We start from the raw sequence: 16,911 nt of genomic DNA, 5'->3' as shown, positions 1-16,911 counted from the left end.
TTGATTGCTCTTTCCCGTGGGCATACACACACACACACACACACACACACACTCCGGAGCACAACACATGTGTACACAAAAACTCAAACGCACAAAAACACACTTCCTCCATACTGTTCGGGGGGGAGACAGTTGCGCTAGTTGAGTTTTGATTTGGGGAGGAAAAGTTGCCTCCACTACAAATAATGACAGGCACTCGGGAAACAAACCAGAAGCAGTTATCACACACACAAAACACACACGTAGGCAAGCAAAATGCATAACTCACAAAATCACGCAAGAGGCAGGAAAAGAAAACACTCTTAAAAATCTAGTTTAATCACAGATACACACACCCACACACAGCAAACACACGTGTGCGTCCACACACCCTCCCATTATGCTGTATAACCAAAAGGCATTCAGCCATTTCAGCAGCATTCTGAGAGCCAGCCAAGTGAGAGGTCTGTCAGTGCATTAGCCAGCATGTAATCATAGCCCAACCTCACTGCAATTAGAAGTGGTTCTAATTCTTCACTGGAAACACTGCCTTCTCCCACCACTAATAGTTTACTTTACTCCAACAGCTGACAGACCCAGCCCTGCCTCCCCACCTCGGCTTCCTAAACACACTCGCACACATTTACACACTCGCAGGGACACACCCACAGCTGTAGCTTGTCTGTCAGTGTGGGAGATCAAAAATGGATCCTGGGAATAGTCCTCAGCAGTGTCCCGCTTGTGCCACATCAGTCCCATGAGTCTTTAGGCCGTGCCACAGTTCACCTGTGCAGTGGAGCCCTGTGAGTAAAAGGCCTCCTCTCAGTCTGCCTATACTCTCCTCTGCCTTCTTGGAGAAAAAAACAAATCTCCTATTTTACCGACTGTGACAGAGAGAAATGACAGTGAAATCATGAAACAATTGCCAAAATAAAATAAAAACGCAACAGCTCCTGAAGGCTCTCGGTAGATGAGGCGGGCGTGTGAGGGGAGGGTGGCGAGATAGCGCCGGGGAAACATTAGCTAATGAAGACTGAGGAAGAGGGAGAGCTCGCTATACTGATGGTATTGCTATTAGCCTGTGAGCCGGTGCACTTGGGTGTCACTTCAAAGCATTCTCCACTATTAATCAGAGGCTATCCAACCCTCCAGCAAGGGCCCCGCTGGCTGTGCCGCTAACTACCCCCCTGAACATCAACACAATGGAGCCATCATTACGGCCGTTACGCTACGTCTCGGCCAGACAGCGCATCTTTATCTCGGTATATACGTTACATACTCACGGCCAATTAATTTACCTGCCATGTGTCTGAATGAAGGGGATGGCGTGGTGGCGTGGCGGTTGGGGAGGGTAGTTATGGCCGTGGAGTGTATGCAAGGCAAGCACACGCTGCCATTATGTAGTGGTTTATGTATTGGGGTGGGGGATGGGCAGCACCTGGCTCAGGTTGCATCCAGCAGGCTGTGAAACTGCATTTGGGCTTGGGGGAGGGGGAGGGGGAGGGGGGCTTTATTAAAACACCTGCAACTGCAAGAGGCTGCAACCTGGTCTGGCCCCAGACCCACAGGCACAACCTTGCCCTGGTCTGGCTCTCACCTGGCATCACAGGAAGCCCCCAGTGTCTCCCTGACAGAGGCCCCTCCCCCCCCGCCTCCCTTCCTCCCTGCCTCCCCCTCTCTCTCTCTCCAGGCGCCCCTGGCTAACAGCAGCCACTCGGCTGGATATCAGCCACCAGCTTGAGGATTAACTACCGCACTGGCCCTGTCTCCTTAACAGTAGATACATTTTATACAACTCTAATCCCCAACATCAACTCTTTCTTCCTTTTGTTTTGACTGTTGTGATGGACAGCACTTTCCGCCGGGTCCAAAGCGAGAGCCCACGGGGGCAGGGGTGAAGAAATTATTCTCTTTTTTATCGGGGTAATTGTCAACTGAACGTATCAGTGAGACTAATGGGGGATGGGGGGGGGGGGGGGGGGTGTTGCTCACTTCTCGTAAATTTGCACATTCATGTTACATGAGGATGAGAGGGTTTACAATACAAGACACTCTCCCCCTCCCCCTCTGTCTCCTGCTGTACTGTACTGAGAGTCTGCAGACTGTAGCAGCGCTGAGGGGATGAGATAACCGTTCGCCATTGTGAGAAAAGGCTGTCAAAGCTTTGTTTTTTTTCCCTCGCTCTCACTTCTCTCCCTCCCTCTCTCTCTCTCTCTCTCTCTTACCCTCTCGCTCTCTCTCTCTCTCTCTCTCTGGTAAGAATATAAAAGCTGGAGCAGTGGTTGCAGAAATAGTCCTGTTTCTATAATTAGATGTAAACAGATGAACCAGACTCTCAAGCTTGCTCTGTCCCACTGGCCCCACAGCCTCCTGGGAAGCAAGATGTGTGAGTGTGTATGACATGTGAGTGTTTGAGTGTGTGCATGTGCGTTTGTGTGTGTATGTGTGTGTGTGAGTGTGTGCCTTTGTGTGCGTCTGCTTGCAATGCACCAGTAAGTGTATGACAGCATGTGACAATGTGCATCTAGTCTCTAGTCTGTCGCTCTCCTCTCTCTCTCTCTCTTTCTGTGTGTCTGTCTCCCTCTTTCTCCTGCAAACACACAAACTCACTCAGTCCCCCTCCCCCCACCACGTTCACCAGAGGGTAGGTCAGTGGCCGTGCATGGCAAGCAGAGAAAGCTAATGCATGCAGCACCAGCAGACAAGCACACATCTGTTGCTGAGGACCCAGTCATTTGCCCCAGATCCTCAGGACACATACAGTATCAGAGAGAGGAGGCAGTGTAGCCTAGTGGTCACACCAGGCAGAGGGGACCAAAAAAAAAAACTAGAACAAGGTAGTGGGGCAGAGAGAGACCCAGTCTGAGAAACATTGAGGACAATAAATGCAAAAGGGAAGGGGGGGAAGTAGGAGGTGGCGGCGGGCGCAGGGAGGGAGGAGTGGACAGGGTACAGACATGGATCATCAGAGAGAACATGTAGACATGAAAGAATCCGTGGTGTAAAACAAGTGATTTGACAAAAAAAAAAAGCTAAAGGGGAGGGAGAGAGCGGGATTTTGTTCTAATCAGTGTCAGAAGGAGCACAAGAAATCCCTGCAAGAGAGAGAGAGTGAGAGAGAGGAAGAAAAATAAGAAAGAGAGAGAGAGAGAGCAACAAGTCCCCCTTGGATTGAGGACTCGGCAGCTGGTTGGATGGTCCCAAGAGACTTATTAAAATGGAATTCCTGATGCTAATCTTTGTTTTCTCACAAAAGGGCTGACACATCCTTGAGAGGCATACTGCATGTATATTTAATGGCAAATCTCTGCATATATTTAGCAGCACACCTCATTGTTTGGTGCCGTGTGTGTGTGTGTGTGTGTCACTGCCGCCCGCCGCTCCGCTGACAGTCACCGAATTGTGGCCCATTATTTGAGTTTATCTGCCCTCACTCCTGGCCCCGCACCACGTACCATCTACATTTATGGATCACGGTTCAGCCAATAGAAATGGGGAAGCTCAGAATGCAGAGAATATGAGAATATACAATAACAATAAACAAACAGCAGCTGAAAGGAAGCGCAGCACAGGAACAACCACTGTGTTGTATAATTGTTTCCCTTTCGAAAATGAATCCCTGCATTAACAGCATGTTGTGCTACAGCAGAAAGTTCTTTGTTGATTGTTTTTTGTTGTTGTTGTAGTTGTAGAACTGGATGGGGACCCTGCATGCTGAACTGAACATCATCTGATAGATGAGAAATGTGTGATTTTCTTTTTCCTCTGTCTCTCCGTCACAATTAAAGCACTACAGGCTGCTGTGAACGCAACACACAAAGTGGAAACTGCTGCACAAGCTGCATCGCGAACATGAAATCCTTTGCGAGGAACATTAGCGGGAGATTCAGCAGGGACAGACTCAGACGTTAGAGGGTTAACAATGCACCTGTTTAGGCCTCACAGCCAACCACAGGGTGCCTCGTCTCTGTGTGTGTCTGTGTGTGTGTGGAGGGGGGGGGTGTCTGGGGAGCACAGCACAGGATTCACACACATGCATGCAAAGAACCCACCAACCCAAACATAACCACACACACACACACACACACACACTCATACACTCATGTGTGTACAGTATTGTCACTGACCAACCACAAATCTGCCAACAACAATAGGGCAACGGCCCTTTTTTGTTCTTTTCACTGGACGATTACAATAATAAAATTGAAATTAAAAAACAAGTAATCTGGATTTTCTGCTTGAGCCGTTAATAATGTCTAACAGCTGTCACATGCAATACAGCCATGCACTGAGGTGGGCCTGGGGCTGCCTGATGAGAAGCAGCCTGATACTGTGGGAGGGAGGCTGAGAGGGGGGGGGGGGCAGAAGGACAGAGAAAAAGAGCAAAGCAGGGAGGAGAGATCCAAATTACAAACAAAACAGCAGTGGTTGACTTTGGGCAAATGTATCAGTCTATTCAATCTCGCAACAATATATTTTCAGTCCAGCTATTCTATTTTTTTTTTCTTTTTGGAAGTTTTGGTGTGTGTGTGTGCTCGTCATGGGAAGTGAACAAAAGACTTTCCTAGCCTTGTTGGATTCTCAATGCAGCTTCCTCACTTCCTCATGTTGAGTGTAAAAATAGACGGGAAGGTTCTGAAATCCTATGCCCCGAAATCCGATACAGGAAGGTATTACCCTGCCCGTCGCTCTCACCCGTGGGTCTCCTTTGTGTTTGTCCTGTGTACACGCCCCGTGCTCGAGGCGAGGGCTCTGTGGCACCATGCCACACGGTGTAGTGTGGGTGGCGGTCTGTTTGAAGAGCCCGTCTCTGAGGCAGCGTGGCCACTCGCAAGCCAAAATCCTCTTTTGTTTTGTTTTTTGGAAAGGGGACATATTATGGATATATCACTTTTAAAGGCTCCTTAACGGGTGTTTGTCTTGCCTTCTGGCCCCCAAAATGTGAAAATCTGTAATTTGCAGGCTCCTTAGATTGAAATCCATTTGGTTTTATGAGCTGTTCACTCAGATGTCTTCCAGTGATGTAACTAGTTTTCAAATTTGCATAACCCCACCCCTACCTGCAGTAGAAGGGGTGTGGGCGGGGCGATCAGCCGTTCTGAACAGGGCTGTTTTGAGCGGATGAAAAGAGAGCCGTGATGTTTGATCCTTGGGGTATTTTGATGACAGCATGTCACAGCCATGTCTTTAAGACACCCGGGAACTATTTTAATTTGTGAAAAGGGAGCATAATATGTCTCCTTTAAATTCCACTCAGCCCAAGCTTCTAGTTTCTGTGGACACTTTTGATGATGAGCATAAAATTGCAAAGAAAAAAAAGAGCTGATTAAATCTTATCTGGCATCAAATCTGTCACTTCAGTTACCTGAGTGTGATGAATTCCAGATGCTGGTTACTGGACACCTGGTATGATGAGCCAAAAGTGAGGATAAATATTAAGGGAGAGTCTGTATTCCAAAGTTTTAATGATGCTTTACTACTTTTCTACTGGAGCATATAAGCCAAGCCGGACGTGTTTTGCAAATATGGAAGGGACTACCCCTCTCTAAGACTGTTCACTGCCCTTGCAAGTCATTTGGGCCTCCAGTGGGAGTGTCAAGGGAAGGTGACAGATGGTGGCAGCGTCGGGCAAGGTGCTATTTCAGCCAGGTGTAGGATACCAAGCAACACCTCCACTATTCATGGGGGCTCTTGTGACATCGCGTCCGAACCATGTCATCTCACAACAATCCACAAACGAACCCCGACGGCGGGCCAAGGTTCTCGCTCTGTTCTGCAGGGCTGCAGGGCGAGAGCAGGAGGGAGCGAGTGAGCGAACACACAAGACCGGAGCCAAATGGAACTTGGCCTAAGACCCACGTTCTGTCACTGTACTTCCACCGCAGCGGCTCCCGGATACAAGAAGCCCTTTAATGTAATATTTAAGATGGGTTATTCAAGATGTCAGTTTTCCTTTCAGCCAGGTATGTCTCCCCTGGTGAATTCCTCTCAACAAATCCCGCCTAAAATTTGTTAGATTTAAAAAGAAAGATCGACTGCCACTGGCTTTCAGTGGGGCTGGGTGCCGTGGTGTTGAATAATTACGCTGAGCAGGCAACACACTCCAGTCACCGCTCTTGTCTGGGGTCAACAAGGACTGAAGGGGGGGGTGTGGGAAGGTAAAAGCAAAGTAGAGCTGGGTACAAACTGAGAGTGCTCACAACACAAGAGCTACAAGGCCAAGAAGAAGGAGAAGAAGCCTCCCTTCACACAAACAACCCTCACCCACTCAGGTTTATTCTTTTAAAGACCCTGGTTGTAACCAGCTCTTTGCTAACTCCACCAAACACCTGTGTTTGTCTTTGAAGCGTCTTCCCAACAACCACAGACCCATGGGATATTCCAGCAATGACACGTTCAATAAAAGTCTCAGTAAAGTTATTTATTCCCCTTTGGAAAAAAAAGGGAGAAGGCAGACAGCACAGCTAACCTTTGAAGGGGGAAGCTGTTCGGATATCCAGCTAGGACATAAAAACCAAGGGAATGCCAGGGACATCCTACCAGAAAACAATAAAGGGGGTGGAAGGGACTGTTTTTTATCTTTAACAGCAGCCGTAAAACACACACAAAGCTCGGGTCTGCAACAATGGCCCAGGGCAGGGGAGGGTGGCTAAAACAGAAGTGGCAGGAAGACCACCGCTTCCCAGACACAAGGGTCTTCCTGCTGGAAAGAAAGGAGACGGAGAAATGGAGGGGAGGAGAGAGAGCGCAGCTTATGGAACAAGAGACAGAGGAGATGTAAAGGAAGGGGAGGCCGAGTGAGAGAGATGACACAAATATGACCTTTGATTACATGGGGTGTTTAGTGCAGAGCTCAGCCATGGACAGCCCCCGAACCCCCCGCTGCTTTCACACAGCCACACCTCAGCCTGAGCACACTAATCAGAACAATATGGCTGAAAGATGAGCCCCCAGCCATAAATGCCAGCAGTAAAGACAGCTCCACTGTGTCTCCTGCTCTGACACTATCCAACATCTGAATCCCGGGCCTCACAGCCAAGTGAAGAGGACCATCTCCAACCCCTGCGCCAGCGCCAGCAGAAGATAAAATTACTATTTCAAAGTCCTTGTAAATGAACTGCTTGAATTAAATCACATTAGATATGTTAACAGGTCTGTGTCTCAGTAAGCACACACAGAAGGAGAGAGAGAGAGAGAAGTTGCTCCAATGTCACATTCCCAGAACACAGTGCAAGTGTAAACTATAAATCGACCACCTGACATGCATTACAAATGACCGGTTTGTTGTAGGTGAAGATGGACAGAGGCAAATGCACACTGACAGAATCTCCACCAGTGGTGAGTAACATGGTTGAGTGGACAAGAAGGTATGGGAGTTTGCATCTGTTGTTGCCTGTTTGTAACTAAACTCACCAGTCTGTGGAGAAGAGAGAAAGGAAATATCATACACACACACACACACACACACACACACACACACACACACACACATACACATACACACACAAAAGAAAAAGAAATTCTGTAACCCGGCAAGAAACAATGCCAAGGGAGGGTGTTGCAACCACCATCACTCTTTTTCAGCAGTGAGGGTGACGGGAGCGCTCACAATAAATACCTCTGCAAAGTCAGAGGAGCCCTTTCAAGGAGCCACATCAGAAACCTGCCACTGAATGCATTTTTACATCAACCCTGAAATATTCATGCTCTTTGTAAAGTATTCATGTGAACCAGTGTGCAAGTTAGTCCCCAGGGGGAAAGTGCAGAGAAACTGGAGGGATCCAATACACTCAGCAAACAACATGCTCAGTTGTGCTAATGTTGCTAGCATACGGGACACTTGAAGGGACACTAATGACCCTGCCCTGTCAAGATGAACAACAGTCTGGGGCCAATTTGGTCACACGACCCATGAGCGTTTGACTGTTCTTACACACTATGACTGACCTGAGGGAAAAACAAAAAACAAAACATGAACAGCTGAAAGTAAATACAGTGAAAATGAATACTTAATTAGTTTTTGCTCAAATTAAATTTGGACCTAACGAATGAAAATAGCATTCAAAAGGTAATTTCTTTTCCTTGTCTAACATAAAAATTACATTGTGTACTGTTTTGATGAATTACCGTCCTAAAAATATATGCCATGAATAATTGTGAATTATGCCTCATGTCTCATCCACCTATTTGCATTATGACATGCTTGACATTTTCAAATATTATTAAAATAATAAATCAAAGCTCATACATCGGCACAGCGCAATAACTAAATAATTCTAACGGATCAGATCTATCAAAAGCCTGAGATGTAAAGAATTAACTGTTTTTTGGGGGTTTTTTTAATTTTTTTTTTTTTACAAATCTTGGGGATATTAGACAGACTTCTCTCCAGTCACACCCATGTGTAACCGATGAGACTGGGGGAGAACAATAAACCACCTGTGCTGCTCATTGAACAGTGATGACATTTGGAGGGTAGGTCTTCATGTTGGTGCAGCACAGTACTACAAAAGGAACACCAAATCTGGTTGGCACCTGTAGCCAGCATTAGCCTTCATGCTCTCAACAAAACATGTATAAGAAAAAAAAAATTTAAAAAAAACATACGGACCCAGGCAGTGTGTGTGTGTTTCTGTGTTTCTGTGTGTGTGTGTGTGTGTGTGTGTGTGTGTGTGTGTGTGTGTGTGTGTCTGTGTGTGTGTACTGCCAAAAGCAAACATGAATGGTGGGAGATGAATGGTGAACAGCGCCCATGAATTCTCCTGAATGACTAATTATACCTCATGTTTAGCACGATTTTGCAAATGAATTCAGAATCTTTCTGAAACACAATGAATTTCAAAATATATTTGATTTGCCTGCCATAATACTGCCTACAGTAGATCAGTTTAATAAGACGTTAAAAAAAACAGAAATAAACACACAAATAAATAAATGTATAAAATGCCATACAAAAAAACAAAACAAAACATAGTGATGCTGGATTTTACCACCTACATGTAGCCCACAGAATTTAGCTGATATGCGTTACATAAAAGTTACTCTTCCTGTTGCTTTCCAGTGACCACAGATTCATCAGCTGCTTCACCATAAATATGTTCTTTTTTCTTTTTTGAAGCCAAACCACACACAAACCTCTGAAATTTCTCCAGAGCCTTGTGTGTTTGATGAAATAAATATGCCACTGATGACAATTATCTAAAGACCAATTTTGGTCTACAAAGGTGGAAAAAGCAAAACCACTAGTATAATCTATTTCAGACAACACATTTATTAAAACCCTATATAAATTAGATGCATTCCAACATCTACACACAGAAGCCCACAAAAATAACCATAAATAAAGAAAAGCTAAACATTTTATTACTATTGTTTTATTTTGGAGGGCTATACTGTGGACCATTAGACTACAAAAGCTGCACAGGTGCTTCTTTTATTGTGTTCACATCCTGTATTTTCAAAATAAATCAGCTGCTATGGATTATGGGGTATGGGTTCAGCAGTCTCAATGTTGATTTGTACATTTTTTTATTTTTTTAAATGAACACATTTGGGTATACACAAGATCAACCCAGTCACTTGTTAAACCTGGTGCACGCACTGTGAACACATTTGCACCCCAACACTTTGAAGCTCCAGTGCAGGAGCAGGGTTTTCTATAGCCCTGCTCCTCTTCCTTACATCCTCCATACACTGCTCCTAAGCCAATGCAGACCTGCTCATCCAGCTTCTTCCAGTGATTTGCTTATGGCTCCGGGCTCCTCGGTTAAGAGATGGCATCGGTGTGACACTTGTCAATTTAACGTGAAATGACAAAATCTCATTTCAGATTCTGCTCCAGAGCCAGTGGGAGACCAGTGCCAGTGTGCTCTGTCCAACTCCCCTACGTGCAAACTAAAACAGATCTTAAATGCCATTTTTAAATACCATGGCATTTACCCAACTTATCAAATGGCTATTTGTTTAACTAAGATGCCTTTATTACCTTCGAGATATTTAAGCTATAAATGTAGATTCAGCGTAATCAAAATTCCTGATCGCAGGCCTAGTGTAAATCAAATTTCACATGATTTATTCGCTGATATTTGAATAGTGAAAGTCTGTCAACAGCCACACCTGAGAAACCGTTTATATAGGCGGAGGAGCCTCGTCTATTCTTCTCTTTTGTGCAAAGAAAAAACACAATAATCAGCTTTGTTCTACACCACACATACAAGCCATAGCCTGTGCACGCTGATAAATGCATATGCTTAACAACAGTTGAGGCAGATAAATGTTGCAGCAATGGGAACCAAAAAAACCAAAAACATTTCAGAAGCTGCATTTTTGTGTGACAACCCCCCCACACCAGCGTAGATGTTTGACTAACCTGAGTGAGGAGCCATTGGTATGTGCGAGGGGTAGTATTTCCCCGGCGGGAAGGGACCGGCATGCTGTACAGAGCTGTGGCCCGAGGGAGCGATCCGAGAGGCGGCTCGGTGCACCAGGGCGCCCCGCTCTGATAGGAGGTGCGCCGGAGCAGCGAAATCCCGTCCTTCCATTCCGAAGAATGTCGAGTAATCCGAATTCCGGATAGGGCAGGTCAGGAAAATCAAATGCAACCCATATAATAATCCTTTCCTTCAGATCTATGTGTTGCATTCAGTCGATTGCAGGCTTCTCCAGCCAAAAACGTAGCCCCCGATCATCTTTTCTGTCAAAGGAGAAATTCAAAGCACTTTTCATTATCAAGAAAAAAAGAGAAGCCCAGTTTGAGAATCACACGGTGCAAAAAATAATAATAATAATACAATACTGACATTGCATTAGGGCCTATATTCCTTTAAAAATGTCAGAGAAAACACATCATTAGTACCGCTCCATTGACTTCAGTTGTAGCAGGCTATACCTTTCCTTTCATGTCAAGGTTTCTTTTTGCAAAAAAAGCTGAGATCACCCTCATCGACCTAAAACTGATGCTGCAAAATAAGTCACCGAATGATACGAGCGACCAGCGAGGCGTCCACGAGCCCACTGAGCCAGACTCAGCCTCAGCTTATTGATCAGCCTGGGATATAGGCCTGATATGCATCATATGGAGAAGAGCCCTTCATATTCCACAGACACAGGCACAACGAGCACAGGCACGTTTTCTTTTCTTCTTCTTCTTTTTTTTTTTTTTTTAGATTTCTATATTTCTAATAAATAATTATCCAAACAGCTCATTCAACGATACCACGTCAGCAGCTGTCAATCTCTCCCTCAAAACCCCCCAAACATGGCAAAGCATATTAACATCCACTATTTATGAATTAATGCATTTATTTATTTTTAGTGGAACGGTGATGAATCTGCTGTTAGAGGAGGAAGTGTGCTGTCCCTGCTTGGGTGGGATGATGGAAGCCTACAAGCCTCCATCTCAAGGTGAACAACGCTGCCTGCGTTCTCCTGCTCGTCCTTTTGTTTCGGACTGATACAGGCGTTTTTCTTCCCATCACCTTCATCCAGCTCTCATCACACCTCACGTTATATCCTCTCACACTTTAAACTGCAGTAACCTGATCCATAAAATAACACGAATACCCCAAATTGCACCATCTGCAAACTACATTTTAAAAAAAAATCTATAATAAAAAATAATATTTGATTTAAAAATATATATGCATCGTGCATCAAGCAATTTCCTGGACCCTCAGGTATAAAAGGATCCTGTACTGGCCGTTCAGAAAGTTTGGAAACAAATCATGAAGTAGACATGATATTTTAAAAAAAGAATATAATTAAAATACCGCTTCATAACAGAGATGCATCAGCTCCTGTAGACATGGACTCTCTCTCTCTCCCTCTCTCTCCCTTCCTCTGTATGTGTGTGTGTGTGTGTGTATGTGTGTGCCCGTGAGTGTGCGCGCGCCCGTGAATGTGTGTGTGTGCATGTGAATAACTGCACTCTCACTGTCTTCATCTGCCTTGACCTATTTCAGGTCAGGTAATCAAATGGAGTAGTAAATACATTATAAGCTACATCCGCCTGCCATGCCACAAAAATAGCATTATTTCGTCGAGATAGGTGGGGGTGGGGGTTGGGGTGGGGTGGGGGGGCATTCACATGAATTGAAATGACATGTAATCTCACTGTAAAAAAATATATGTTTTTGTCTTTACAGTCCCCTAAACGTTGACAGCCCATCTCTGTGCCCCAGTGATGGCTTTGAGTAATTAAAAAATAAAAGCAGGCTAGCAGAGGACAGATTAATTTTATAGTTCAAATAAATAAAGAAATCCTACATGGCTGAATGTTCTCAACACAGTAGGGTGTGTGTGTGTGGTTTTGTATTATAAATTCTCAGTTTGGGGTCATTACAGGGTTTCTTGAGAGGATTGAAGAGAATCCCCAGCAAGATCAAAGCTTCTTCTTCTTCCATTTGCTTTTTCTTTTTTACCATAATTCAATTACCAAATAAATATCTAAATTCTGTAATGTATACGAATGAGCAGGCCTATTCTGATCATATAGGCTATTTCACACTCAGCACTATTATCTCCCCATGTAGCCAGTTACAGCCTAGCCTACAATTCAGTGCTACCATCAACAACAATAAAATCCTTCCATACGGAGGTTGCTGGGACAAAGTCTTATCAGCTGAGGCTTGTGTGTGCCTGCATGTGGGTCCTTGACTAGAAAACGTTAAAGAAGCCTTGTTGTAGCATACGCGATAGCTGAGACCTCAGTTTGTGGACTGTATAAAGATCCAAGGTGAATGGCCGCCCGTCAGGAGGACTGCCTTTGTCTCCACACTGAGAAAGTGCTATGCAGTCAGCCATTACCTTCCCCTCGCCATGCTGTTGCATTCAGACCCACTCTTATCCACCAACAACCTGGGAATAAAATTATTTACCATTTCCGAGGCTGGCACGAGCATGCTGCTTTGTAAATGTTGGAAATGTACATTTGCATGGATTTAATTGCAGTACCGGAAACAACCGTGGTTGTTTTCTTTCATTTTGCCCCATAAATGTGCAAAATCTGTCGCCACATCCACGCTATAATTTCTTTTAAAAACCTCCACATGATCGACGCCCCTAATGCAATTCATTATGCAGGTGTCAATTTCATTTACAAGCTCCAACCCAAAGCAGTAACGCACATGATAAATCAAATTACGCTGTATAGCCTCGGTCTGATGGTGCTGCTGCGAGCCCAGGCGGCCGTCCGTGACGACTAGCCGGCAGGGAGTGCACCTCGGCCGGGGCGAGAGGAAACACGTCTACGGTAATCGCCGTGCATCGGTCAATCTTCGCTTTGAGCCTAAAATGACTACAACCAGACTACAACCATCGTCTAAACCCTATACCGACGAATTTGCAAAAATATATACTACATGCTTGAACAATTTATCAGGAGCTATTAAATCTCCACTATCAGCACAAAAAAGAGGAAAAATATGTCCCTTTCTAAAAAATTTAGGATAATTAAAAACAAAACACCAGCAAATGGCTCAGGCGTTGATTAGAAATTAAATATATTGTATAATTACAAAAAATGTCATTAATGTCATAACTGTTGACACGAATAATAATAATGATGACAATATAAAAAAAACTAAAATGTATGTATTTTGGCAGCTCGTTGTAGCCTATTAAATGATGTGTTTTCTTCACAGAGGATACACCAAGCAGACATCCTGTTTTGTTATATATTTTTTAAATTAAAGCAATACCCTGTCTAATGGACAGCATGTCACATCTAGCCCTTTGGAGTAAATACAGTCATTTTACAGCGAGGAAATAGGCCCTAAAATATTTTATTGAATAAAAAAATATATTTAAAGTATGTAAAATTACTACTTACTGGTATGTTAAATCCTTGCATAACAATAAATTATAAAATCACAAAACACAGAGAGGGAAGGTGCAAAACCAAGTGCGACGCCCATTTAAAATCAAAATCTGAGATAAACCATGTGGCTAGAGTGAAATCCTACAGTATTTCCATCTGAGGCTGTGCAGTAGCCTGCTGGTTCAGTCTATGGAAGCAGTGGGACTGGGGCTTCCGGCCTGGCTGGATCGCGGCTCGGATCTCCGAGCAGCGGTTCCTCTCCCGGTGCAACTGCGTACCTCGCGTCTCAGGGCAGGGTAAACACGCCCTCCCATTGGTCGGATACCTGCATGTTAATGAGCTCGTGCCGCCCGCCGAGAGATACGGTTGGCTGTGATTGGGCGGCAGCGCAGGCCAATGGTGTGGTGACTGGCAAAACTAAACAGAGTGAAAAGCGCCAGATTTAAAGCACGGGATGGTCTAAATCGCTCACAATAGAGCTCAGTGCAGCCTCAGCTCAAGCTTCAAAATGCTCTGTGGATAAAGCAGGTCTACGGGCTGCGGCCATTACAATGTAAATAACGTAAACGTGGGCATTTAATGGGCACAATTGCAATTCAATTTACACAAAAGCCAAAGAGAAGTTATTGGCCCATTACTTGTGATAATGTTTGGATCAAAAAGATGTAGGATTTAGATGACATTCATCAGGAGCTGTGATTCTGAATAGGCTGCAGCACAAAAATTGAATGCACAGCAGATTTTCTTTTTTAAAGGTTTAATTACATCTAGGCTGATCCTAACAAATGTAATTAATGTAAAACCAAACAAGAAGGAAACAGATGCAATTCAATTCATGCTTACCATGAAAAAATAAATATATATCTAATCTCTAGATAGATATTCAAATTACAAAGACTGAGAATGCCATAAAAATGAAATGAATAAACAATGTTTACATATTTGCAGAGATTTACCTGGGGATATAAACATGTGAGCAATATCACTAAAATATAAAAAGAGCTATAAAAAAATAAGTATACAAAGGGAAATATAAGAATGGCATTGTTATTTTTTGCAGCAGCCTGATGTTTGAAAGGTTTTTAATTTTTCCAAACAAAACAAGTATAGTCTATGTACTGTAACATAACATTGAAGCAGCAAGTCTCCGTTTTAAATGAATAGCTTTATTTTATTTTCAATTTTTTTTGCCAACATTTCAGGGGATTTATACACATCAGTCACTATTGTTGTCTCTGTATTTTAGAGCCAATAGATACTTTTTTGACAAACAGCTTCAAAGCCAATATCTTTAAACTCTTCTCTAAATCATGCAGACAAGACATCTAATATTCCCCCTCCATGTTATTACTATGGACTTTGGTTATTACATTATACTAAATGTTTACAAATGAATCCCCCCTTGTATGGGCGCTTTTGATTGGCTGGCGCTGTGCCAGAGCATTGTCAGTCACAGAGTGTAAACAAGACTCTGATTGGCTGTTGGCCAGTCCGCATTGGGCTGTCTGAAAAAAAAAAAAAAAAAAAAAAAGGCAATAACTGGCCCTGCGGTTTCAAGGCGACCCGGGTTAGATGATGAAAGGGGATAAGAAGAGACGGTTTCGAGGCGCCCCAAAGGCGGACCCCTATTGGCCCTGAAGCCATATGAGTCAAGCGTGAATCAAAGGGAATACTGCAGAGAGGGGGGAAATTATATGTTGGATATTTAAAATAATGGAGGTTAGTTTTCGGATAAATGCAGAGCGGCGATGCCTAATCTTAATGAAAAGTTATGAAAACAAGTGAAACGAGCCTCGAAACAATCCAGGTTGTAGGCTGCACGTGAGGGGCGAGCGGACAGAGAGAGAGAGAGAGGGAAAGAGGGAAAGAAAGAGAGAGAGAACGGCTCAGGTTTGTGGATCGCCCCGCCGAGGTCCGCGTTAATGGAGAGAATCTTCATGGAGCCTTTCACCATTTTAAAGCGGTTGTCTGCATGAGGTTTGTCGCTGCGCGGTTAGTGCGGTTAAATAATAACAATAATTATGTTTTTTATTTTCTGTAAGAAAGAGACACGCGCGCGCAACAACGGAGTATTTTGTTTGGAGTAAATTTGGGAGTCGATCGTCGCATGCTGTTTGTAGCCTAATAGTTGTGGTTTGCGTTTAGTCGGTGCATTCAGATGAGGGTGTAAATGCTTGCAGTGCTTGCAGTGGAGGAGATAGCCAATGGATGTATGAAGACAATTTAGAGGGCATTATCTGTGCTGCAGCCTAAATATATTATAATAATAATAATAATTCATTTATTTTACACACAATCCTGCATATTTAGTTTTTTTTTTCTCCCCCTAATTATTCATCAGAATTATTTAACAAATATTTTTCATTGAGGTTTTTCCTGGTAACACCTCTTTTTTTTTTTTTGCAGGGCCCATTGTTTGTAATTGTTGTTAACAAAAGCTGCCATGCACTTTCTGATATCTTAGACATTTTTGATTTCATGTTTACACGGTAAAAACAATAAAGAAGAGAAATCTTTTAATTTCATTTAATTTCAGTTGTTTATTTACACCACTGTTCATTTTTGACTTTTTTTCTTCTCTGCTCTGCAAAATATTATTGGATGAATGTCTCATTTAGATGCCAGATCATGAAAATAAAACATACAAGTAGGCTATTAATGTTTATGACAAGATTTATGGCAAATGATTACCACTTTTTTTGTGTGTGTGTGCAAATGGTCCCTGACTCATATGAGTTTTAATCACTTTTGATGGCCTTGGAAAAAAAATACAAATTATTCTTCATATATTTATTTTTATGAATGTGTTTTTGGAGCAGATGAACCCAAGAGCTGGCTTGGTGCTATTTGTCAGTCCAAAGGGTTTTCAGCCAACCTACTCACACATCTTAATCCTGGAAATACATTTCTGAATTTATCTTTACCTGCACAGATTATGGTGTGTTGGAATCAAAGCATTTTTCATTTTTTATTTGTTCATTTATTTATTTATTTTTTGAGCCATTTTTTCCCCCCTCTGGGCCATAATGTCATTTCCTGCAAAAGGGACCATATTCACTGTGCACTGCCCCGTGTGAGATTTTTTTTTTTTTTTTTACAAAAGCTCTGCTGCTGTT

The 16,911-nt window shown here is 43.5% G+C and overlaps 1 protein-coding gene across 10 annotated transcripts in view; it reads right to left on the bottom strand.

Annotated features, from left to right (window-relative positions):
• Positions 1-14,040, bottom strand: part of bahcc1a (BAH domain and coiled-coil containing 1a) — a 63,916-nt gene extending 49,876 nt beyond the window's left edge. For all 10 annotated transcript variants that reach the window (XM_085784149.1, XM_085784154.1, XM_085784151.1 and 7 more), the window contains exons 1-2: positions 13,808-14,040; positions 10,349-10,672 (exon numbers count right to left, since the gene is read on the bottom strand). In XM_085784149.1, coding sequence (XP_085640275.1) covers positions 10,349-10,520 — 172 coding nt within the window. In that variant the 5' untranslated portion in view covers positions 10,521-10,672; positions 13,808-14,040. The remainder of the gene's footprint in view (positions 1-10,348; positions 10,673-13,807) is intronic.
• Between the last annotated feature and the right edge of the window lie 2,871 nt (positions 14,041-16,911).

The sequence above is a fragment of the Trachurus japonicus genome, chromosome 8 (assembly GCF_045865225.1).
Source record: "Trachurus japonicus isolate A0001 chromosome 8, Traja_1.0".
In the NCBI taxonomy this organism is placed as follows: domain Eukaryota; kingdom Metazoa; phylum Chordata; class Actinopteri; order Carangiformes; family Carangidae; genus Trachurus; species Trachurus japonicus.
Note: the sequence above shows the minus strand (reverse complement) of the source record. Positions and strands in the feature narration are given on the sequence as shown.